General features: G+C 40.6%; 1 protein-coding gene across 3 annotated transcripts; it reads left to right on the top strand.

Moving 5' to 3' along the window:
* Nucleotides 1-2,149: 2,149 nt before the first annotated feature.
* LOC311092903 (uncharacterized protein) lies at nt 2,150-7,465 on the top strand. Of its 3 annotated transcripts, XR_014608329.1 has the most exons (8): nt 2,150-2,327; nt 5,349-5,432; nt 5,511-5,599; nt 5,685-5,787; nt 5,871-6,007; nt 6,257-6,475; nt 6,677-6,861; nt 6,937-7,465. XR_014608329.1 is itself a non-coding variant. In XM_084129913.1 (6 exons), exons 1-6 carry the CDS (start codon nt 2,301-2,303, stop codon nt 6,956-6,958), a joined length of 462 nt encoding a protein of 153 aa, XP_083986039.1. In that variant the 5' UTR covers nt 2,150-2,300; the 3' UTR covers nt 6,959-7,465. The 3 variants fall into 3 exon arrangements, 2 of the variants coding, with proteins under 2 accessions (XP_083986039.1, XP_083986040.1); XM_084129913.1 differs by lacking the exons at nt 6,257-6,475; nt 6,677-6,861; XM_084129914.1 differs by lacking the exons at nt 6,257-6,475; nt 6,677-6,861; nt 6,937-7,465 and adding an exon at nt 6,071-6,092.
* Nucleotides 7,466-24,857: the final 17,392 nt, after the last annotated feature.

Genomic DNA, 24,857 nt, shown 5'->3' on the forward strand with positions numbered 1-24,857 from the left:
AGATCTCATGAGACGACCGTTCAAAATGCTCACAACCAGACAAATCCTCGCGCAAGTTCGCCCGAGGGACTGGTTTATTTCTCTCGATCTGAAAGACGCATACTTTCAGATTCAGATTATACCCCGTCACAGGCCATTCTTGAGATTCGCCTTCGACGGTCGGGTATATCAATACACCGTCCTTCCGTTCGGCCTGTCGTTAGCACCCCGTACATTCACGAAGTGCATGGACGCGGCCCTGGCTCCCCTGAGAAGACAGGGTATGCGAATTCTGAACTATTTGGACGACTGGCTGATACTGGCGCAGTCAGAAATAGAGCTCATATCTCACAGAACAGCGCTTCTCAGCCATCTGGAAAGCCTGGGTCTCTCGGTCAACTGGACCAAGAGCTCATTACTGCCCCGTCAGTCAATCTCTTTTCTGGGAATAGAGCTGGACTCGGTGGCTATGATGGCCAGATTGTCGACACAGCGCGTGCGCCGTATTCGACATCTCGCCGCGTCTTTCCAGAAGGGCAGTCGGGTTCCTCTGAAAACGTTTCAGAAAATGTTGGGCCACATGGCCTCAGCTGCAGCAGTGCTCCAGCTGGGCCTACTGCGCATGCGCCCGCTACAACGCTGGCTGAAAGCACGAGTGCCTCACCGAGCCTGGACTGCTGGCGGCTCGCGAATCAGTGTGAATCAGGGCTGCGTTTCAGCCCTGCAGCCCTGGCTAGCGGCCGAATGGTACCAGTTGGGAGTGACAATGGGAGTCATCTCGCACTGGAAAATGATCTCGACAGATGCCTCCAACCTAGGTTGGGGGGCTCTTTTCGAGGGCAGACCGGTCTATGGCCTCTGGTCAGACGAGGAGAAACGCCTTCACATAAACTGTCTAGAGATGATGGCGGTCGAGAATGCGTTGAAGCACTTCCTCCCATACCTGCGGGGCCACCATGCACTAGTCCGCACGGACAATATGTCAGTGGTGTCCTACATGAACCGTCAGGGCTGTGTCAGATCCAAAATTCTCTGCGCCCTGGCGGGACGCCTCCTAGTTTGGCTCAGCACTCACTGCGCTTGCTGAGAGCCGTGCACGTGCCCGGGCGCCTGAACGATGGTCCAGACAGACTGTCCAGAGACAACGTTCCCCCGGGGGAATGGTCTTTGCATCCCCAGACAGTCCAGTTACTGTGGCGCCTTTTTGGCAAAGCGAAAGTCGACCTCTTTGCGTCAGAAGACAACGCTCATTGCCCAAGGTTCTTTTCAAAGAGCGAGGACGCGCTGGCCCAAGCCTGGCCCAGCGGCCCGCTGTACGCCTTCCCCCCGATCTCACTGTTGCCACAGGTCATCGGGAGAATCAGGGAGACGCGCCACTCGGTGCTCCTTATAGCCCCGCGTTGGGAGAACCAAACGTGGTTCCCGGAGTTAATGCGGCTGGCAGACTCAGCCCCATGGCCGATCCCAGTGAGAAGAGACCTCCTCTCTCAAGCCCGCGGTTCGATCTGGCATCCTCATCCAGAGCGCTGGTCTCTGCATGCATGGATAATCAACGGTTACCCGTTGTCTTGCCAAAAGGGGTCCTGAACACGGTCACGCAGTCTAGAGCTCCCTCTACGAGACGTCTCTACGCGTCTAAATGGTCCGTGTTTAATAAATGGTGCACCGTCAAAAATTTAGTCCCACAAACTTGTGGGGTTTCGTGGGTGCTTTGCTTCCTTCAAGAGCTGCTGGACATGGGTAGGTCCCCCTCCACGCTCAAAGTGTATGTTGCGGCCATTGCAGCGTTCGCTGAATCGACGCACGGCCACGTAATAGGAAGGAACGAGTTCATCATCCGCTTCCTCAGAGGAGCCATGAGGTTGAATCCCCCGCGGCCCCCATCGGTTCCTATTTGGGATCTTTCTCTGGTCCTGGAGGCCCTCATCCCTTTGAACCTCTAAAAACTGTGGATCTGAAATAACTCACGCTCAAAACCGTTTTTTTTTCTGATAGCCCTGTCATCAGTCAAACGCGTGGGTGACTTACATGAGTTATCAGTTAACGCCGCGTGTCTCGAGTTCGGACCTAATGACTCTAAAGTCATTCTCAAACCGAGGCATGGTTATGTCCCCAAAGTGATTGGCACTCCTTTCAGAGCACAGGTCATTTCTCTCTCAGCCTTGCCGGTGTGATGAACAATCGGGTCCGGCTGAAGAAATGGGTCCGGGCTGAGGACCCCATTAGTATGCCAGTAGTATGCCTGATCTAAATCTGTTCTCGCGATAACTTGTAGCTAACGTGAGCTGTTTTAGTGTTATTATGTGGTAGCTTTATGTAGAATGCTAAATCCCGCTGCTATATGCAAGGTAAGATTGAATTAAATTTTATATTGTATATGTAAATCGTGTATATTCTATAGCTAATATTTAAAATCTCAAGTTGCGTCAATAGCAGGAGAAAGACCGCGAAATTTAAAAATACTACTGTTATTGTGTCACGAAATGTAGTTTTAAGAGTTTTTCAGTCGATAATGTAGTTGTTTAAAGCTCAAATATGTTGTTTGTTTATACAGATAGCGCCTATTTAAAAATTTGATCTGACGTTTTCGGAGATGTGAGATCCAAGGGATCACCGGTTGTTCAGCGCTCATGTATCCCGCTTGGAACAGCCTTACCTCGGCTAGAGCTGCTGCTGCTCTCTAGTCTAGTGGAGTGGTTAAACATGAGATATAATTCGTCTTGTGGGACGATCTTTGAAATCATTAATCTATATTTTGTTCCCTGGCAAATCGTTTTGGCTGAGGGCAAAGTTTTAGTTTCATAACTTTATATAACGTTAAATTATTTAGGCTATTTATCTTTAACGTTGTAGCCTGCTGACTTATGTTTGACTGAATCGTTTAATTACTTTATTTCTTGACTTGAATGGCTACTTATACTTTCATTATTGCTATTATTGATCAATAAAACTGAAATTTAACAAAAAGAGACAGGGTTGTGTCATTTTATTTTATATAGCCTATGTAAGAATATTTTAATATATATATATATATATATGATATCACCAACATGGCATGTATTTTTTTCATGTATGGGATGGGAAGTATTTCAGAGTATCACTGACAAAGGCTCAAAAGAGTCCATGACTTTCTAAAAGATCTTTTAAATACAGATTGTTTGTGTTTTTGTTTTACTTTTAGGACTGGAGAACATCTGGTAATGAGATGTCACTTTTTTCTGTTTGTTAAATGCTTAGTTACGGTTGGGATCTCTGCAAAGGAATACCTTCTCACAACATAGCGACACTTTTTAGTTAACTTAATGAATTACTAACGTAATGATAGCAGTAACACCAAAACGTACTTTGCAAGATTAATCGCTGTTTTATATGGATTAACCCTTTCATGCATAGTGGTCACTACAGTGGACAGCTATTAAAAAAAAAAATTCTTAAATTTGCACGGGTTTTGATGGCATAGTTGCACATCATCCTCTTCAGTGGACCCACCCTGGTGCATCATCCTATATATTTAAACCAAGTGGCAAGCCGTTGTGCTTCGATTTTTTCCCCCTCCAAACCAAGATGGCAAATGGTCAGTCAGAAATGCCAAGTTGCTCCGGAATATCCACCCATTCCTTCTATCCTAGGAGACTCTTGTAGGTAAAAAAAAATATTGCAGCATCAAGCAATATCTAATGAGTCCTATCAAAGTTGGGTCATTATACGTAAACGTGCCATTTTGTGTCCCTTAGAAAAAAAAGCTCTGTAAATCTTAATAAACCATAAAACAAATAAAATATTTTATAATTTAGTTTCCATAATATGTCTAATAATATAAGAATAAATTAATTTCTGTTTCTTTTGTTTTTAAAGGATTTTAATCACATTTTTGTGCACAGCATCTTGCAGAAATGTTGAAAATGGCATGTCCCTCAGTATGATTTTTCTACTTCTCCTTGCATCATCTGCCTTTCATGAAGTTGATGGTAGAAGACAAGTGTTCTCTTCTTTTCTTTGAGTTCATGTAATATCTGAAAGACAGGGACACGCTCATTGTGTCAGCCCTATTACCAGAAAAGCATACGTTAAAAAGTTATTTGTACATATTTAAAAAGGGATCTCCATATCTCAGCTCAGGAGAGGTGTAGAGAGCCAGGACTTGCACTCATCTCTACGCCTCATCGCCCTCTATCAGAATCCAAGGTTTCAAGAAGATCCGAGAAACTTTATTTAATACTATAAGGTCATCTTATCTATCTATCTATCTGTCTCTCTGTCTGTCTGTCTGTCTATCTATCTATCTATCTATCTATCTATCTGTCTCTCTATCTATCCCTGTCGTTTTTTTTGGGTCGAAAAATAAAGTTTCTTGGATCTTCTTGAAACCTTGGATTCGGATAGAGGGTGCTGATGCGCAGACAGGAGTGCAAGATTGGAGGCTCTAGAGCCTTCCAGAGCTGAGATATGGAGATCCCAGGTAGCATTTGTTACACTGTGCAAAATAGTGGTTTCACGGACAGTGGAATTTTGGGATGACACTTGGTGCTACGGACTCAGGGGAGCCCGCTGAGTGCTGATAAACAGGTTTCATCAAAATATTTCGAAAGCTGAGCTTAAAAACCACCGTGTCCGCGAAGCCACTATTTTGCCGCCAAATAGTGGTTTCGAGGACACTCATTTTTATGCAAATTAAACACTGAAATGACTTGAAAATTAGTGTGATGTGTTCAGTTGAGCGTGCTTAGTACAGTGGGGGTGGTTTAATTAACGAGAATTGATATCACACATGACGGGAGAGCAAAAACACATAAATGTCCCAGATCCAACCTATTCAGAGGATGCAAAATAATGGTTTCACGGACACTGCATTTTTTATGCACATCAAGCACTAAAATGACTTGAAAATGAGTGTGATGTGTTCAGTCGAGTGTGCTTAGTACAGTAGGGGTGGTTTAATTAACGAGAATGAAACTTTTTTAAACACCAAACTTTTCCGCCCGCTCCAGGGGGCCGTGGCGAGATGGAAAATGTCTCCCCCTAGTCGATCGGCCCTTTCCAAGCGGTGTTCGCGAAACCACTGTGGCAAATGCATTCATTTAATGGGTGGGTGGGAGTTTTATAGAAAATTTGGCACGGTGACCCCTGGGCCCGCCCCGATCGACATACCGAAAGCGCCGGTCTGTAGAGCGAAGGCAAAAATATTCACTAACCCTAACCCTAAAACTAACATTTTCAGCCTCTAACATTAATTGGCTAGTAGGAGTTTTATAGAAAGGTCCCAGGGGCCCCAAATTCTAATTTGTCTGAAGGTAAATGAAAATCTATTAATTAAATTTCAGTGGCAGGGGACACATTTACTTACTTATTTACTTAAAAATATTTTAAAGGACCTTGATGAGAATGACACAGTCCTTATTCCAAGAATTGTTGGTGGACAGAGCCCCGAAAAGGGAAACCACTTCATTTTGTGGGTATGTGTGGATAAAAAAATAAATTTTTGCTCAACAGTTGTTACTCCGGTTAAAGCGGTTTCTGTTTATGTTGTAAAGGTCTTGGATGGTTTGCTGAATCGTATTCGAGTTTACGACCCCACTGGCAACTACAAGTCAATTTCTGCGATGGACCTGGCTATACTATGGTATTATGTGCTTTGTAAATGTTAAAATTGTGATCTTTATTTACTAATGTACATTTATTAATTTCTTTTTTCTTTTGTACAAAAGCAATGCCTTCCGAAATACTTGGGACTTGGGAAAATGGACTGTTGAGTACCCAGAACAGTGGAGGCTGGCTGACTCTAACAACTGTGGGGTTTTGGTTTGTACAGTAAGTTAAAAAAAATGCTTTTATTTATTTATTTTATTTTATTTTTATCTACATTACTTTAACAACTGTGTTTATTGCATTAGATGGCAGAAATGGAGGTGAGGGACAAATGGACCTCTATGAAAAACGAGGTGATACAGGGAGAAGATCTGTGGCATCTGAGAAGATATCACGCATCATCAATGGCAGCATATGCTGTTCAGCATATGACGTATAAAAGGTATGTGTAAAATGAGTGTCCTCATTCATATAAATCAACTTAAAAGTTTAATAAATCAAGTAGATCGTTGATTTTTTAAATTTAGGACAGTTGAGGAGGTGGAAAAAAAATTGTTGAAAAAAACAAGGGAACAAGGAAAAACAAGGGAATTTGTTCTCTTGTCAGTGATGCTGAAATTCAGGTACATATAAGACCTTACAAAATTTAAAATGGCTAGATATTGTTTGCTATACTAAATATTTTTTTCAGGAGTTGTTTCAAGGAATTGTGAAAGGCTTGGTGAAACCCACGTGGAACAAATGGTGGCAAATGAAGACTGGGAAAATGGCAAAACCTAAGAGCTTTCATCCAGCCTTGTCAGCACATGTTGAGGAACTTTTAGGACACATCGACAACATTGTGTTTGAGCAAAAGAAGGACAAAAAGCTTGAACATATCGACCTTGTAATGTGTGAATTGATTCCTGAGGTAAGCATTTTATGGGATTGTGTTGGTACAAATAAGTACTCGAATTTTTTATATCACCAAAAAAACACATCATTTTCTCACCCTGGTATCATTTGATAATATGTTGGAAGAAACTGATGGCTGATTTTTATATGTTTTTGTGAACTAACTCATTAAACTAACTCATTAAGTAATTACTTTTTTTTATCTTTTGTTGTACAGATCAGCCTTACAATACTGAGACGAACGGAAGGTTTCAGTCACTTTTGGGCTGATATATCTTATCTTGTGGAGTGTGTCATTAAAATAGCCTTTTAAGCCAGTCCATCCATGGCACCCAGGTTCAACGAGCTAACTACGTCTGAAGCTGCGTTGCACCTTTGAGTTTGCATATCAAAGCAAAAACAGTGAGTGATGTTCCATAGCACTAAGGACTGCAAGTGTACAGTTGCATGTGACATGTTGTTTGTGTGTTTTTACAGAGTTCCTCAAGTCAGTCCATGACACCTAGTCCAGCCTCCTCACCTACCAGGTCACGACCGCACCATCTAAAGGGGAAACTGACTGACTGCATCATCTAGGCCTTAGGATGGTTCCACAAAGAATTGACTGCACATACAACATGAATTTACTTCAAACTAAAGATCTGACTTTACATACAGCAAAAGACACTGCATCTATTTGTGTCTCATTAGCTCTCAAAAAACTTTAACCTTACAGTTCATTAAATATTTTAACACAGCTAACTCAACATTAATTGTTTTTAAATCTCCACAATGTATAGCCAGAGGACTATCACAAAAGTGTTTAGGAAAGTAAATACATACTAGAGTATGTTTGTTTAAAGCTGCTTTGTATTGTTGTGTATTTTAAAAAGCTCTATAAATGTCCTAAAACGATGTGCATTTTGCTTGTAGTTTTGTGTTAATAAAAATGTAATATATTACATCTCATAATTCAGTTGAATTCATTATGTATTGTATTGTGTAATTTAATTAAATTTTTATATAAGTTTTGGTTCTCTCATTTTATTACATTAAATGTTATTGTGTTGTATGATTTAATATTTATACCCACAAAACATAGCTAGCATTCTGTAATTTATTTAAATGTCTAAACTGGTAATACGAAAAATAGTAATATACACAAATAAGCATTATTTTAAGAATATTTTAATAAATAAAAGTGTACAAAATAATTACATAATTATAATTGCATTACGAATGGCTGTGAATATGGTAAGGCAGTATCAGTGCAGTATAAGCTCAGGAAAAGCTCATAGCACGAATCACGATCATCGGATAACGTTAGCTGTATGCTATGCTATTATCTAAGCTAACTAAAAAACACTACCAACGAGAAATGTTTAATTTCACAATCTATAGCTTCGGTTAAATACTAGTATATGAAACGTATACTTTAGAATACATTAAATACATTAATGATTCGTTATAACGTAGTACAAACGTCTTCTATAATAAAGTGATTTTGTATGATTTGTAACCAGGCACTAAAGCGATTACCCATAAAACGGGCTTTGAGCCAATCGGATTGCTTGGGTCCTCAGCCCGGACCCATTTCTTCAGCCGGACCCGATTATTCACCACACCGGCATCCGGCAGCGAGGTCGATAGTAACCTCCTCTGCCCTGTCAGAGCACTGAGAATCTACATCACGCGCTCCGCCGCTGTCAGGCGCTCGGAGCAGCTCTTCGTTTCGTTTGGTCGTTTCGTTTGGACCAAGGGTCTCGCCGCCTCGAAACACAGTCTGTCCAGATGGATAGTGGATGCTATTGCGGCAGCTTATGCGTCTAAGGACCTGCAGTTTGGGCATCAGGGCTCATTCCACCAGAGGCATGGCCTCGTCGTGGGCTTGGTCCAGCGGGATTTCTATTCATGACATTTGTACGGCATCAGGCTGGGCCTCCCCCTCTACATTTGTTAGGTTTTACAACCTGGAAGTCCCCGCCTTGCAGGCTAAACTTCTATCAGTCTAAGTTGTATGTATGCCCTGCCCAGATTGATCGTGCGCGGGCTACTCTTACTCGATTTAGCTCTCCTGGTTGAGCTGCACTATAAGGGGTCGTTTAAGTTCAGTACGGACTTAAGTGGCTGCGCCGCTCTGCACCCCCTACTATGTGCTTATGAAACATGTGCTGGCCCACTCTGTTGGCCGCCTGATTCCCACTTATCTGTGTTCTCCGGGCTTCCCCTGGGACTCATGTAGTGGATGCTAGGCACGCACGGGCGCTGACAAGGGGTTCCCGTAGCGTAAGCAACTTACGCAATACGAGAGAACCTCTCGTAAGAGAACGTACTCGGTTACCTAATGTAACCTCGGTTCTCTCTAGAAGAGGGAATGAGTATTGCGTAACCCGCTGTGCTCGCGCCACGAGCTCATTTCGCTTCAGTCGATGAAAACCAGGTTAGCAGCCTCCGAGCCCTTCCTTTTATACGCTAAGCCACTCCCATTCTGGCGGGCTATGACTGCTGCAGTTGCCGCAGAGAAGCCAATGAGCGCGCTAGATAGCCTGCTCTAGGTCTGCTTGCTGCTGCACTGCGTTGACAACAGAGCATGTGAGCGGAGTGGAGCGGTGAGAATCTCTGCTCATCGCTCACGGAACTGTTCACCCCTCCACTCCCCCGCTCAAAGCTACATCAGGCCGCTCCGCTCATTATCGCTCAGCGCTCAATGAGGTTTGCTTCGCGCTCCACTCAAATCGCCTCCCGCTCGCTCCAAAAAAGGAAAAAAATCTACATGTATATCACTTTTAGCTTAGACCACAGCCTTACCTCCTAAAGAACTAATGAGAAACAACAACATTTTTCAAATAGAAATGTTTTATTTCAAATTACAGGCCTATGTAAGAAGGAATATAGCCTACACAAAAAGTCCTGTAAAATTAAACGAATAAATGGGCCTAATAATCTAAATAAAAATTATATAAACAAAAATATGATACATTTTTTAAAAGTAAATTGACTATAAGGCCAGAATTTTGATAAGTGAACTTCTGCGCAACGCGCACGATTAAAATTTAAATTGGCTTCCATACACACAAACTGCTGTAAAATTAAACGAATAAATGGGCCTAATAATATAAATATTATTACGGACGACACAAATTCGGCTAAATAAAACGAACCATTAGGTCTACTTGAATGAAAAAACGAATTTGTTTGAATATTACGCTATATTTAATTTACACTTTGTTACAAGTTACCGTATTCAATTTGCTAACCTTTTGTTTTCTTCCCAGCGTTTTCTTCCCCCATGTGTCTTTTGAGATTCCAAAATGAATCTTTGCTGACTGAAACGATGTCTCCACATTCGTTTTCTTGTACCACATTATCATTGTTAGTTAGTTATATTAATAGTACACCTGACCTGTATGACTTCTCATTTTCCTTTTTGAAGTAGCCTACTTTTTGAACTCCATTATTGAGCCGAGTTTTGACTGAAAATAGTCTACTGTTGATGACTGTGCAAGACAGATGGATCCTGGTTTAGGTTTGACTGAGCATGCTTCAGACTCGTGGTGTGAGCGGAGCGAAATTGGAGCGAAATTGGAGCGGGAAATAAGGCGACGCTCCGTCCTTTTAAAAATGCCGCTCTGCGCTCTGTCCAAGATCCGCCCGCTCCCGCTCCACACTCGCTCCCGCTCCACTCCGCTCACATGCTCTGGTTGACAATCAATAAAAAATTAAGGATAATTTTTTGGCTTCATATCTCGAGAAAAGATGACTTTACCCGTAGCGTAAGCAACTTACGCAATACTCGTTCCCTCTTCTAGAGAGAACCAAGGTTACATTAGGTAACCGAGTACGTTTTTTAAATGACATAGGCCTACTCCTTCCTACACAGACAACGAACACATTTTCTATCATGTATGCCTATAAAAGATGATGGAGCCAATCTGGGGTGCGTTTCCCGTACAATGACATAACTCGATGCTTCACTACCATAGTATGATGCATCGTTGAAGAAATTGACTTGCTAGTCACGACTGTTTCCCGAAACCATATCGCAAAGTGGTTGTTCAACCACGTTGGTTTATGACGTCACGAACATCACTTACAACGAACATTTTCTACTTTTCCTCACTGAGAAGCTCTGCTGCTCAAACCTCATAGTTACAACACGGACTGTTGAGCAGACGCGTCTCAAGCCTATTAGTGATCCAACAACGGATACTCTTATAGGTTACTCCTGTGGATCACGGCTGAACGCGTCTTCTCCACACTCACTTACAAACAAACATTTTTTCGCCTATCGTGCGTCTACTCTACACCCGTACCACTAAAAAGACGGATTATATCCAAGACTTCAGTCATAAATTAGTATTAATATTGATAGCATCACTGGTAGCGTCGTTGCTAACTTACTGTCCATCTGTTAAAATGGCGAATATATCAGATGTAAGTAGTCTACCTTTTGGTGCAGGTGAGGACACATTTGAGCTGCACGCACTGCAGTCTGAGCTGGAAGCTGTTGAGAAACAGATCCACGACCTTTTAGTGAGACAAGCCGAGCTGAGAGACCGGCGTTTAGCTCTTGAAACATCACGCGCCGATGCACACAAATCAGTGATTAACGTTACTAACCCGCTGACTCCGACCTCGTATACTCCGTGTGTTTCTCAGCATCGGTCCCGAGCGCCGAGGTCGTGATCAGCCATGGTCTCGTTCACTCCGGCTCCAACACGCCACCACGAAGCCTGGATGGTTCCGCAGCGGAAGACGCGAGTCAGGTCTAGACCAAGACTCTCTCCGACCCTCCCGGTTTTCGAGATATCCACCCAAAACCGCTTCTCCCCTCTTCGTGAAACAGAACGCGATGCTGTGATCATCGGCGATTCCATCGTTCGGCACGTACACGCTACGTTAGGTAAAAGTAAGGTGCACAGTCACTGCTTTCCTGGTGCTCGTGTTTCTGAAATCGCTGCTCGTGTTCCCGAGATTCCTGAACGGTGACGAGCGCGTCGAAACTGTGGTCCTGCACGCGGGAGTGAACGACATCAGGCTGCGCCAGACGGAGGTTCTGAAGAAAGACTTCAGGAATCTGATCGATACGGTACGCAGCACATCGCCTGAAATAACAATCATTGTGTCAGGACCGCTTCCCGTTAAATACCGTTAAATACCTTTTGACTAGTAACCAAAAGTCCAAATCATAGTCTCTGCTGCAGCAATTTAACTGATATAAATACTAGTGTAGAACATTGCATAGAAACTGTGTCTATTCCTCGTTTAGTGAGATCAAATAATACATCTACTGCAGGATCTAGGAAAAATCTAATTGTTATTAAAACAGAAAATGTTGCTATTAGTAAACAAAAACAATTTCTAAAGCTAGGTCTTCTAAACATTAGATCACTCACACCTAAGGCAGTTATTGTAAATGAAATAGTCACAGATAATAGCTTCGATGTACTTTGCCTTACTGAAACCTGGCTTAAACCAAATGATTATTTCAGTCTAAATGAGTCTACTCCATCAGGATACTCCTATAAGCATGAGCCCCGTCTGATTGGTCGTGGCGGCGGTGTTGCAACAATCTATAGAGATATTCTCAATGTTACTCAGAAAACGGGTTATAAGTTTATTTCGTTTGAAGTACTTATACTAAATGTTATGCTCTTAGATGTTAGAAAAACATCCCTATTATCTCTAGCCTTGGCTACCGTATATAGACCGCCTGGGCCTTACGCTGACTTCCTAAAAGAGTTTGCAGATTTTCTCTCAGACCTATTAGTCAATGTCGATAAAGCATTAATTGTTGGAGATTTTAACATACACGTAGATAATCCAAATGATGCGTTAGGGGCTGCGTTTACAGATTTATTAAACTCCTTTGGGGTCAAGCAAAACGTTACCGGACCAACTCATCGTTTTAATCATACACTCGATTTAATTATATCACATGGAACCGATCCAACCGATATAGATATCATTCCACAAAGTGATGATGTCACTGACCATTACATGGTAACTTGCATATTACGTACTCCTGTAATATATCATGCTGCGCCGCGTTATCGATCAGGCAGAACAATCCTTCCATCCACCATAGATAATTTTTCAAATTGCTTATCTGATCTGTCTCAGCTGCTCAGTGAACCTAAACAAACAGATGAACTAGAGGAATTAACTAGCACTATGAGCACCATTCTCTCTGGAAAATTGGATATTGTTGCACCCATTAGATTAAAAAAGGTCAGAGAGAAAAGTAAAGCACCATGGTACAACAATACTACACATGTTCTAAAGAGAGAAACCCCTAATTTAGAGCGTAAATGGAACTAATTTAGAGGTCTTTAGAATCGCATGGAAAGACAGTATGTCACGTTATAAAAAGGCCCTAAAAGCGGCCAGGGCTGAGCACCTCCGCAAACTAATATGGCGCTTTTCCACTGCATGGTACGGCTCGGTTCGGCTCGGTACGGTTCGACTCGGCGCGGAACGGTTCGGCTCGCTTCGCTTTTCCACTGCGTGGTACGACTCGACTCGTTACGGCACGGTTCGGTTCGCTTTAGCTCGGTTGCTTTTCCACTGCAGTTAGTACCGCTTCAAAGTGGGTGGGACTGATCGTTATAGTTGCCGTCTCTACTGCCATGATATCATCATATTAAATGCGAATTTTTCATTCCGTGTTTCCCCATCCACTCCTCGGCAACCAACGAGAGGAACGTCTGCACCTCGTCCACTGACCACGATTCAGCCATTTCTTTTTTTGAAGTTTATACTCTTTTTTTTTTTTTTCTTTTTTTTTTTTAAAGCAAATACTTTTAAAACAGGCGCTACAGCGCTGGCTGTTGTCTACTGGCTATTTAAATCTAGCGGGTTTAGTGTCTCGTGTCGTAAATACAATGACTCTGGTAGTGATGATTCTGTCTGACCAATCAGTGATCTGCAGTGTTTTCACGTCACATTTTAGTATCGGTACGGTACGCTTGGAACCTCAACAGAGGTGGTACCATTTAAAGCGAGCCGAAGCGAGCCGTACCGTACCGTACCATGCAGTGGAAATGCGCCAAAAGTGAGCCGTACCGAACCGAGCCGTACCATACCATGCAGTGGAAAAGCGCCAAAGCGTGCCGTACCGAACCGAGCCGTACCGTACCATGCAGTGGAAAAGCGCCAATAGAAAACAACCAAAACAATCCTAGGTTTTTATTTAACACCGTGGCTAGACTAACAAATAAACAGATGTCACCTGAACAAAATATTCCGTTACAGTTTAGTAGTAATGATTTCATGAAATTCTTCACTGAGAAAATAGAAAACATCAGAACCACAATTGTAAACGTTCAATCCTCAATCGCGCCTTATAATTCAGCCTCAATTATCACCCTGCAAGAACAATTACAGTGCTTTACAACTATAGAACAAAAAGAGTTAAATAAACTTATCACTTCATCTAAAACAACAACATGTTTATTAGATCCTATACCTACTAAACTACTGAAAGAAGTGTTACCTATAGTGGAAGAGCCTCTCCTCAATATTATTAACTCATCTTTATCTTTAGGTCATGTTCCAAGAACATTTAAACTGGCAGTTATAAAACCTCTCATTAAGAAACCACAATTAGACCCACATAATCTAGCTAATTATAGACCCATTTCAAATCTTCCTTTTATGTCTAAAATACTAGAAAAAGTTGTGTCCGCCCAACTGGGCTCTTTCTTGCAAGAAAATGACATCTATGAAAAGTTTCAGTCTGGATTCAGACCGCATCATAGCACTGAAACTGCGCTTGTTAAAATCACAAATGATTTACTCTTAGCTTCTGACCAAGGCTGTATCTCAATACTAGTTTTACTTGATCTTAGTGCTGCGTTCGATACTATAGATCACACAATACTCTTAGATCGACTACAAAATTATACTGGTGTTCAAGGACAAGCATTAAGCTGGTTCAGATCATACTTATCTGACCGCTACCATTTTGTCTATTTAAATGGAGAAAAATCGATCATAACTCCAGTAAACTATGGAGTGCCGCAGGGATCTGTGTTAGGCCCTCTGTTATTCTCAATATATATGCTGCCACTTGGAAATATTATAAGGAAACATGGAATTAGTTTCCATTGTTATGCTGATGACACTCAAATCTATATTTCATCACGGCCAGATGAAAACGCTAAATTATCCAAATTGACAGAGTGTGTTAAAGATATAAAAGACTGGATGACGCGCAATTTTCTTTTATTAAATCCAGACAAGACAGAGGTACTAATCATCGGTTCAAAAAAACGCCCACAAAACCTCTCACACTACAACTTTAACATAGTAGGATGTCCTGTTACTTTATCCTCTACAGTAAAAGACCTGGGTGTTATACTAGACTGCAACCTGTCTTTTGAAAATCATATTTCATATGTTACAAGAACAGCCTTTTTCCACCTTAGAAACATTGCTAAGCTACGTAACATGCTATCAGTTTCTGATGCAGAAAAGTTAGTTCATGCATTCATGACCTCGAGACTAGATTACTGTAATGCTTTATTAGCCGGTTGTCCTGCATCCTCAATAAACAAGCTACAGTTAGTCCAAAATGCCACCGCTAGAGTTCTTACTAGATCAAGAAAATATGATCATATAACACCAATTTTATCATCACTACATTGGTTACCTATAAAGTTCCGTATTAATTACAAGGTATTGCTACTGACTTATAAAGCCCTAAACGGTTTAGCTCCAGTCTATTTAACGGATCTTCTATCGCCCTATAATCCATCGCGCTCTTTAAGATCACTAAATTCGAGGCTTTTGGTCATACCTAGGATATCCAGATCCACCAAAGGAGGGAGAGCATTTTCACATTTAGCTCCAAAACTCTGGAATAGTCTTCCTGATACTGTTCGTTGCTCAGACTCGCTCTCCCAGTTTAAAACTAGATTAAAGACGCATCTTTTCAGCCAGGCATTCTTATAATACTTTTAATCTTACGTTAAATCCGACCTCTAGTTCATAAACGCCAGAGGAGAACTGGTCCCCGACTGAGCCTGGGTTCTCCCAAGGTTTTTTTTTTTCTCCATTAGGTCACCTGATGGAGTTTTTCGGTTCCTTGCCACTGTTGCCTTTGGCTTGCTCAGTTGGGGATATTTGGGGATATTTAATTTAATTAATCAATCAACAATACTATTGATCAGCATTACCAAACGTGGACGTTTTCCACTAGAAACAAACATTGATGTATTATTTTAATTTAATACTGTGAACCTGCTTTGATACAATCTGTATTGTGAAAAGCGCTATATAAATAAACTTGACTTGACTTGACTTGACGCACGTGGTGGAGTAATAACTTCTTTAAATTAAGCTGTTTGAGATCGAATTAATGCTAGATGTTTTGATATAAATTACAGACGTGGCATCTGAGGACTATTTCTAATGGCGCTTTTCCATTACCAGTACCAGCTCAACTCGACACGACTCGCCTCGGCTCGGCTCGGCTCGCTTTTCGCTCCGTTTTCCATTGCAGATAGTACCTCCACAATAGTACCTGGTCGTCATAGCGACGCCGCAGGAAACTGACGTGACTTAATCTTTTACGCGAGACGCGCGAGACACACCCGCTACCCACACACACAGGACAATGGAGGAAATCGAGTGTATGCTGTTTTTGGATGTTTTTATTTTTGTTTTTGCTGTTTTTTTATTCAGGATACTCCGTCTGGCGCGTGCAATGATGACGCAGTGAATAGTGACGATTCTCTCTGACCAATCAGCAATCTGTCGTGTTTTCACGTCACATTTTAGTATCGCCTCAGCTCGCCTCAGCCCGCTTAGAACCTCGCCGGAGGTGGTACGAAAAAAAGTACCTGGAAGCAGGTACAGGTACAACTTTTACACAGTGGAAAACCAAACAGAGCCGAGTCGAGTCGAGCCGAGTCGAGCCGAGGCGAGCTGGTACTGTGTAGTGGAAAAGCGCCATAACATCGGTTAGCAAGTCCTGACAATGTTTTAATTTTACGATCATTTAATTTAATTTAATTTAATTATGTTTCAGTTAATAAATCTACTAACAAATTAAAATAACACGAAGTATAAGACACATAACCTTGACATGCATAGCCTTTCTAAATTATAGGAAAACTGGGCACACAATGTTAACTTTTAGCCTACATTGCTTAAATTTGATGCAATAATAGAAGCCTACATTTGTTTCAGTTCTAAATTTGTACTGTAATTTCAGGATTGTGGTTATGAATTTGTTTAACTACAATGTTTCACTTGAATTTATCTGCTACCAGTTCTCAATGAGCCACGGCAGATTACGCAATAGAGAGAATAAACTGACACTTTTCAAAGTCTGTGATTGTAGCGCCTCTTAGCGGTAAAAATCAGCAAATACACATCCCCAATTTTAGTATTAACAGTATAAAGTATTATTCTGGTTGAGCACCAACTGTAGGCCTGGCGTCGGACGCTCCGCCACGTCTGACTACTGAATGGTGTGGAAGAACTAAACAGGGTTCGCCAAATTGCGGAACTCTACTGGAGCGTCCTGTCCCGATGCCTTTCTTCCCAGAGGTGCATAAGGAGCTTACTAGAACGTGGATGGCACCTTATTCTGCCAGAAGCCGTCCTAGTGGCTCCTACCTCCTCACCACCCACAATGGCGGGGCAGCTAAGGTGTGTAGATTTGAAAATCATGCTTTTCCCCATTATTGTTGAATCACGGAAGCTACACCAGTTACTTTTGCCAAGAGATCTCTATTTATTATTTTATACATGTATCAGACAGAGAGAAACAGGCATAGCAGAATAAGGCTATAGGTAAGGATGTCTTCATTCCAGATTTCTCTGTTCCCCATTTCTCTATCCTCTCACCCCATCATGCCAGCTGTAAATAGTTTCTCTGTGTTTCTCTTCCCTCACCCCCTCATGCCTCAGTTTCTCCTTCCTCTCACCCCGTCATGCCTCAATTTCTCTGGAGTGGTACAGTAAGGATTGAGCTTATATACACCACTCTGGGACTTACAACTTCCTTGTAAGCAAAACATGTTGCTTATGTTTAAAAATGGAACGCATACCTCATGCTTACACATGGTACAATCCACTTTCCACATTAAGAACTATCCCTCTGTGTATACATTCATGGTACATTTGCATCAGTTGAAAAACATTCTTTCCTTGTAAAGAACATGCCAACTGTACACATTTGATGTATCATCATTAGTGGAACATCTCTGCTCAGTGAACGTTGCATTGCACACATAGCTCTAAGCAAAATATATAACTCTCCCAGCTCCCCTCCCTGTGTCTAAAATATGATGCTTAAACACATGTGTCCATGCAATATAATATCTCATGCATTTTAAACTTCATAAGATAAAACAACTGATTATGAATACTAATAAAGAATAATAATACAGATACATAATATTAAATAATGAAATTATATTAAAAGATGAAATTTTAGTCTTCAGGGGTATGTGGAGCGGGCCACTGTTGGAGCGGGCCGTCGTGATGCAGTTGCAGTTGAAGCAAGAAAATGGGTACGAATGAAGATACTCTTGTGGTCAGAAAATGGTGATGGCAAAATGTCAGTAGAGGTATTGCAGAATTCTTTAGAGATAAGCCACATGTCAATTCAGGACTGGGAGGAGAGAGAGTTATTGCTCCATGTGAACATCTTTTGAGAGGGATGCAATACTCTCCAACTATCGATCAAAGAGATTCTTTGCATAAACATGTTCAAGTATAAACTAATTTTGTCAGGAGTATGAGGCCATCTGTCTGCCATCTAAAGCCACATTAAAATCTCCACCAAAAATAAGCATGGAATTTGGGTAGCCTATTTAGTAAATAATTTTAACACGTTCCTCTACGACTAAAAGGCTTAATTTTCTTTCTGCTGGTTATAACCATAAACACAAACAAGAATACACATCAAATTTGAAATTTCAGCAACGAGAAAGATATAACGTCCACCCAAATCATTTACATTAAGTAACACCTTCCCTTTAAACTGATTTTTAAAGATGCATACACCGGCTGAATGTGTCGTACGAAGAGACATCCATATGTCCAGTCCCCATTGTCATCTCCAAAAATTAAGATCCTCTACAGTTGAGTGACATTCTTGGAGGAAACAAAAATCTGATTTGAATTGTTTGAGATATAGGAAAACAACCTTTCGCTTAGTAAGATTTCTTAGCCCTCTAGCATTTAAAGAAACAACAGATAAAGACATGAAGTAAAAGAAAGGAAATTGAAGGGAAAGAAAAAAATTAATCAAAAAAATTAATAGACCTAGATAAGCAAAACAAATAACTTGTTGTACAGAACTTTAACCGGTCAAGAAATGAGCACTAGGATGAGAACTGAAACTCAAACAATAGGAAAAAGATATTGAAATACAGTATGAAATGCCAATTCAGTAATACTTTAAATAAAATTTGAGAACATATAAGTATAATACCAGATCGTTTAAGTCATTAGGAGACTGTATTGCATTATACAAGCCAGACAACACAAATGTCTGAAGCATACTAGAACGTCTCAATATATCCCAACAAACTGTAACACGTTCTAAAATATGACTAATTAAACCATGTAAAAAGGCAGCATATTAAATGTCTTACATCATAATCAAGAGTGTAGTACCGCCACATGAGTGTCTTCAGTGTCCTGGGAAGAACTGTAGACTGACGATAGTCCAGAACATTGAAGAGCACCAACCAGCCAAGAGGATGGAAGCAATATTAAAGTCAAGAGATGATAAGAATAAACGAGAAACACATCAGTCAGGAGGGAGTATTTCAGATCCCTCTACAAAAGCCCTTCCACCCACAAAAATAAGCTCGCTTGTTCTCTTTTCTCACCTTTTCCAGAACAGGCCACAGCTTGTTTCTTCATTCTCTATCCGCTGGAGACAGATTCTTGGATATTTTTAGGTTGTTGTTTTTAAGAAAATTTGAATCCTTAGCAACACGCCAGACTGCGTTGCGTTGAAAATGGGAGGTAAACTGGACGATGATTCCTCTGGGCTTGCTGTCGTTCAGCCGTTTGCGACCCAGACGATGAACGGTGTCCACGACATACGGGAGTTTGTCTTTCGCATCTGGCAGAAGGTGCTGGCAAACGTCGATGAGCTTATCTCGGACATCTTCTCGTTCACTTTCAGGTACCCCATGAACTCTAAGACTCCATCGACATGAGTAAGCCTCAAGGTGCAAAAGTTGTTTCTCCTGTTCATGCGAGTTAAACTTGACTCTTTTGGCTAGTGACTCAGTTTGAGTTCAAGTAGTCATGCATTTTGTCCAGCATAAGTTCTTGGTGGGCTTGACGTGCCTCATTAACAGTTTTGTTAGCATTAGCAGCAGCTTGTGGTCCATTCCTACTTTTTCTTTTCTCGGATTTTCCCATTTTGATAGCCAATGCAATAACTAGTTAAATGTGATCTGGTACAAATGATGAGTTCAAAAGCCTTTCTAACTGCAATGCAAGCCAAAATAAACAGCTGAGTTTGCGGAGCTCCTCAAAATGTGACTGATCAGAGCACCATCTTGGACCTCCCTGCAGCCAGGTCCTTCTAGCATAGTTCGTAAGTGTGTTGACATCATCCATAGCAACAAGGTCAACCCCAAACAAACTTACCCCTTAACAAACTTAGCTTAAAGGGACAATATGTAGCTTTTTAGGTATTTTATTATCTAAAATCAATATTTTTATTCATAAATATGCCCTCAATGGTGTACAAATACCTATGCCAATGATCAGACTAATCCTCGTAAACGAAGAATTTATTATCTTTATATACATGGGACGGGTAGGTCCACGGAGGCTTCCATGTAGTTCCGCCATCTTGAAAAACTATAATAGCAGAGAGGGACAAAAAGTACTAGGCCAACGCGTTTCCACAACGCGTTTCGTTCAGAACCAGCGTCACGTGACTGAAGTCAACAGAAGCGGAGGAGCAGAGCAGAGAGAGGCGCTTGTCACTGCCGCGGCAAGTTTAAAAGGCTGCACTGCACGGTTATGTATACACCGTTCATTCATACATACATATGAGTCACAGGATAAGGAGTCCTCGTCGTCGAAAAAGTCCAAAATAGACCGTAAAAGGAAACGTGACCGGAGATTACAAAAACAAGGGTTAATGTCGGGATAGCTAATGCAGGAGAAAGCTTTCAAAAGAGATGCTGAAGTTGCCTGCTTTCTTCTCGACAGGTAAGTCAATGTTACGGTCTTAATTACAAGCTTATTTTTCATTGCTTAGTTGTGAACTTTATTATATAGACAGTAGAACATTTATAGTTATATCTATTTATCTATTCTATTCATAGTAAGTTAAACAGGCTCTTTGATGAATAGCAGCTATTGAGTAAAGGAACGTTAGAGAAGGCACGGATGATGATGATATCTAACAATGCACATAACGTTACTTCAAAAATATAACAAATAAAGGCGGCATTACTACTAACTACCATAGTTAATGTTTTTCACAGTCAGTAATTTATACTGTAACATTCTTTTTTTCGTTGATTCAAGTTTCAGTTTGTTTTAAATAACAAACCTGTTCACCCGGAGAAAAACTCGGAAGTGCTATTATACTGTAAGACATCCTGTCATAGCTTTTTGGTATATAACGGCAACCGTAGATGCAACGCGCATTTGGAAAAGTGAGGCGCTGGAGAGCATTATTCGTTTGAATGCAAAATACAGTTTCACCACTAGATGGGAGAAATTCCCACTTAGTGTCCCTTTAAGACTTCTCTCTATTCCTTAGTAAAAGTTGGTCTCAGCAGCTTTGTGAATAGGTTTTAAGAGAAAACTCTTACCTAAAAAACTTATACTACTATTTAGGAGAACTCTTAGTGGTAAGATAAAATGTTTTGTTAATACAGCCCCTGGTATGATTCTAAAGTTAGGATCTTTCTGTGATATGCCCCCAAGTCTTTCAAATTCAAACACAAGCAGGGAGAGTTGAGGACCCAGGGACAGAGTGAAAAATTAACGTTTATTTAAATAAAAAATAAAAAACAAACAAAAATTAGGTTTTATCAAAGATTACATTTACAGATAATGAACATTTTCAGTACTGTTCCTGTGCCTAGATGTTCTAGTGCCTAGTGATCTGAGGCACCGTCCGGACGGCAACATTTCAAATAGGTTGTGGCTGGGGTGAATGTGATGTCTGATGCCAACCCTTTTCCTCACTCTTGAAGAGTACAGATCCATGAGGGTGGGCAGAGGGCACCAATAATCCTTTCCACAGTCCGGACTTTCCATTGTAGTCTCCAGGGGTCCTCATGTAAAGACTTGCGTTGAAATCATACTAAAACATTGCGAAAAAAAAATAAAAAAAATAAAAAAATCAGATGAATGAATCTCTGCGTATGCAGGATCCCACGCAAATTCTCTTTGTACATCCCAATTAACGTGAAATTGAGCACACATACACCAGCACAACACCCCACCCTGTCTCCTCCCTTAATTAAATACATCTTAATATGGTAATGAGTCCACTTTGGCAAAAGCAAGCAGCAAGAAACAAAAACTTTACGGAAAAGTGAATTGGAGATGCTACTATCAGAGGTAGAAACAAGAAAAAATATTTTATTTGGAACTTTGTCCTCGGGAATTAATAACAAAATAAATAAAAATGAATGAGAGAGTTTGGCTGACGCCGTCAATGCGGTGGGATCTGAAAAAATAAAATCGCACTGTAAATGACCTTAAAAAGAAATGGTCTGATATAAAGGTGGAACTGCTGCACACCGACAAAGTGTGTGCAGAACAGGCAATGGTACAGGGGTCGATGAACTTACACCCTTTAAGCAGAGAGTTGCCTCTATTATGGGTGACACTTTACTCTCTGGAATAGTATCTGTTGCTGTTGGAGTTACTAGGACTGCCACGAAGGTAACTAATTTCTAATTTGTTTGCTTAACTTTGGTACACATAGCTTACCAGCTTGCATTTAATTGTCAAATGCATGCAAGCTGACCAAAAGTACACCAGAGATTTTACATATCCATTGCATTTATAGCAAATGTGTGTACCCATTAATAAGGAACAGACTCAAAATCACAGTTAACATGTGCCTGTGTTTATTTGGACTTATATGGTGCAACAGTCCACTGGCAAGCACTCGGAGTCCGTCCATCCTGAGCAGCCAGGGCCCATTGTGTCCGGCGTCTCCAGTGCTCCCCCCAGTGCTGAGGCCCGTGCGTCTGGCCACGTCTTTACGCATGTTGTTCTGGAGTCACAACATCAAATTGTTATGGCCATCAGATAAATTAACAGTCACTTGAAAAATATCACTGATGCACTCAGACATAAGCCACTCATTAGTTTTTTTTTTTTTTTTTTAAATTCGCTTTGGTACTATTTTTACAAGTAAGGTGTACATTTTCAAAACTCTAGTACAAAAATCCAAACTGACACTTGTAACACTTTCAAAACATGATCCTGTGCTTTCATTAGTTATACACATTTCAGTCCACATGATCATTGTTTCAAACACAAGATTATTGTAATATGTAATGAGAACATTTGGTTTAATCACCGAAATACAACAGTATGATCTTTCAGTTTAGTACTTTTAACAATTCATTCAACAGCAAACAATGCAAGATAAATGTTTCAATTCACCCTTGTTGCTGAAATAATTACAGTAATACAGGCTACAGTTGCCACATTAGAAAATATACTTATTTTACATAACTTATGAAGTTGAATCCATAATGTTTGTAATAGTATCTATCTAGTTTTATCAATAGGTGTGATGAAGTTATGAAACTGCCATGAGGTTTTGTGCTAGAACAGAGTTTGCTGGCAATACAGTAAGTGTTTTCACTATGCCACATGACTGTATACTGTAGTTTACTGTAAGACTTGAGAAATTAGAAAATGCCGGACAGTCTGGGTAAGGAGCGACCAGACCCTGAGAAGAAAGGATCTTGCTGGAAACTACCATTTGAACTCACCATGAGAGACAAAAGTCTCACCTCCGAGTCATCCTAATCTACATTTCATTCCCTCATCCCTCACCCCCTCTCTCTCTCATACTCAGATCACCTGAATTCACCCAATGTGAATGATTATCATCGAGTATTGTACATTTTTGGTATCATTTGAAATGTCTCAGTGCGACTGGTAAAAAGGTCTAATTTCCAAATAAGTAAAACAAAGGTAATAAGGCTTTTAAGAGTTTTAGAGATAGCTGACACACAAAGGAAGGTGGTCTCTAGACAAATGGTCTCCCCAAAAGGTGTAACCTCTGAATGCAAATTTCCATTGTTAGCACATGTTTCCATGTGAAAGAAGTTTCTGTCTATATAAGGAAATGCAACGAGAAGATCGGGGCCTTCTGTTACTCAGATGAGCCCATGATGTTGAAGGACCTCAAAGAATTCAGCATCATGTATTTTAATGTTGGGTTCGCATCTCTTCTCTTTATTCCAGAGCATTTGATGTTTTGTATCGATTATCTTTGAATTGATTATGAAATTGGCATGATACATTTACCTGACATAATAAATTATTACATTTGATTATTCTAACCGTCTTTGACATTATTTTCATTAAAGAGTTCATATAAAAAAAAAAAAAATTAAAAAAAAATAGTCAAACATTCGCTCACATTTAATGATGCACAGATATCATTAAAACCTTTTCATTTATGGAGTCAGATGAAATAATGAGAAAATACATATTCAAATGTATTGCATTTAATCAAAAAATACTTTGCTTTGAGAAAAGACAGTAACATGTAGAGACCTTCCGCGCTGGTCGGATGCTAGCTTTGGGCCGATCGAGCGTTACACCTTTACAGATAAAGGGTGAGTTACAGTAATGTGGCAGTCTTTACCATGGTAATCAGTTTACAGTATCACATACATACTGTAATGTGCTATATTTGATGCCATTTGTCTCCCTTCTTCTGATGCATTTCTGATCAATCTGATCTCACTCACTCTCTCTGACTTTCCATAGACATAATTAATTTTATTCTGTACAAACTATATAGGCCTATTCTATCCCCTACCCCTAAGCTCCTGAGTGTGCCTAAAACTAAGCGGAAGCTCAGAGGGGACTGTGCCTTTGCTGTGTCTGCTCCTAATCTATGGAATGATCTGCCTCTGCACGTTAAGCAGGCCTCTTCTCTGTCTGTTTTTAAAACCCGTCTTAAAACCCATCTTTTCTCTGTGGCCTTTGACAGCTAGTAAGATGTCGACTTTATTTACTTGATTTAATTTCTTATTTTGATTGCGTGGCTATTATTTGTACTCATGTTTATGTTGTTTCATTTTATTGTTGTATTTTATATGTAATTTTGCACCTCATGTGAGCTGTTATGTTTTTTATTTATGTTTTCTTATTTATTTTTCCTGTACAGCAACTTTGGTTGTTTTAAAGTGCTTAACAAATAAAGTTGGATT

Source organism: Abramis brama (genome assembly GCF_963993115.1).
Source record: "Abramis brama genome assembly, chromosome: 11".
Taxonomy (NCBI): Eukaryota; Metazoa; Chordata; class Actinopteri; order Cypriniformes; family Leuciscidae; genus Abramis; species Abramis brama.

What these genes read in the sequence shown, in the direction of transcription:
- LOC311092903 (XM_084129913.1), top strand. Translation starts at nt 2,301, where the DNA reads ATGCTAAATCCCGCTGCTATATGCAAG. An exon ending in ATGGACCTGGCTATACTATG is followed by an intron (nt 5,600 to 5,684) that starts GTATTATGTGCT and finishes TTTGTACAAAAG; the next exon opens with CAATGCCTTCCGAAATACTT. An exon ending in CAGCATATGACGTATAAAAG is followed by an intron (nt 6,008 to 6,936) that starts GTATGTGTAAAA and finishes GTGTTTTTACAG; the next exon opens with AGTTCCTCAAGTCAGTCCAT.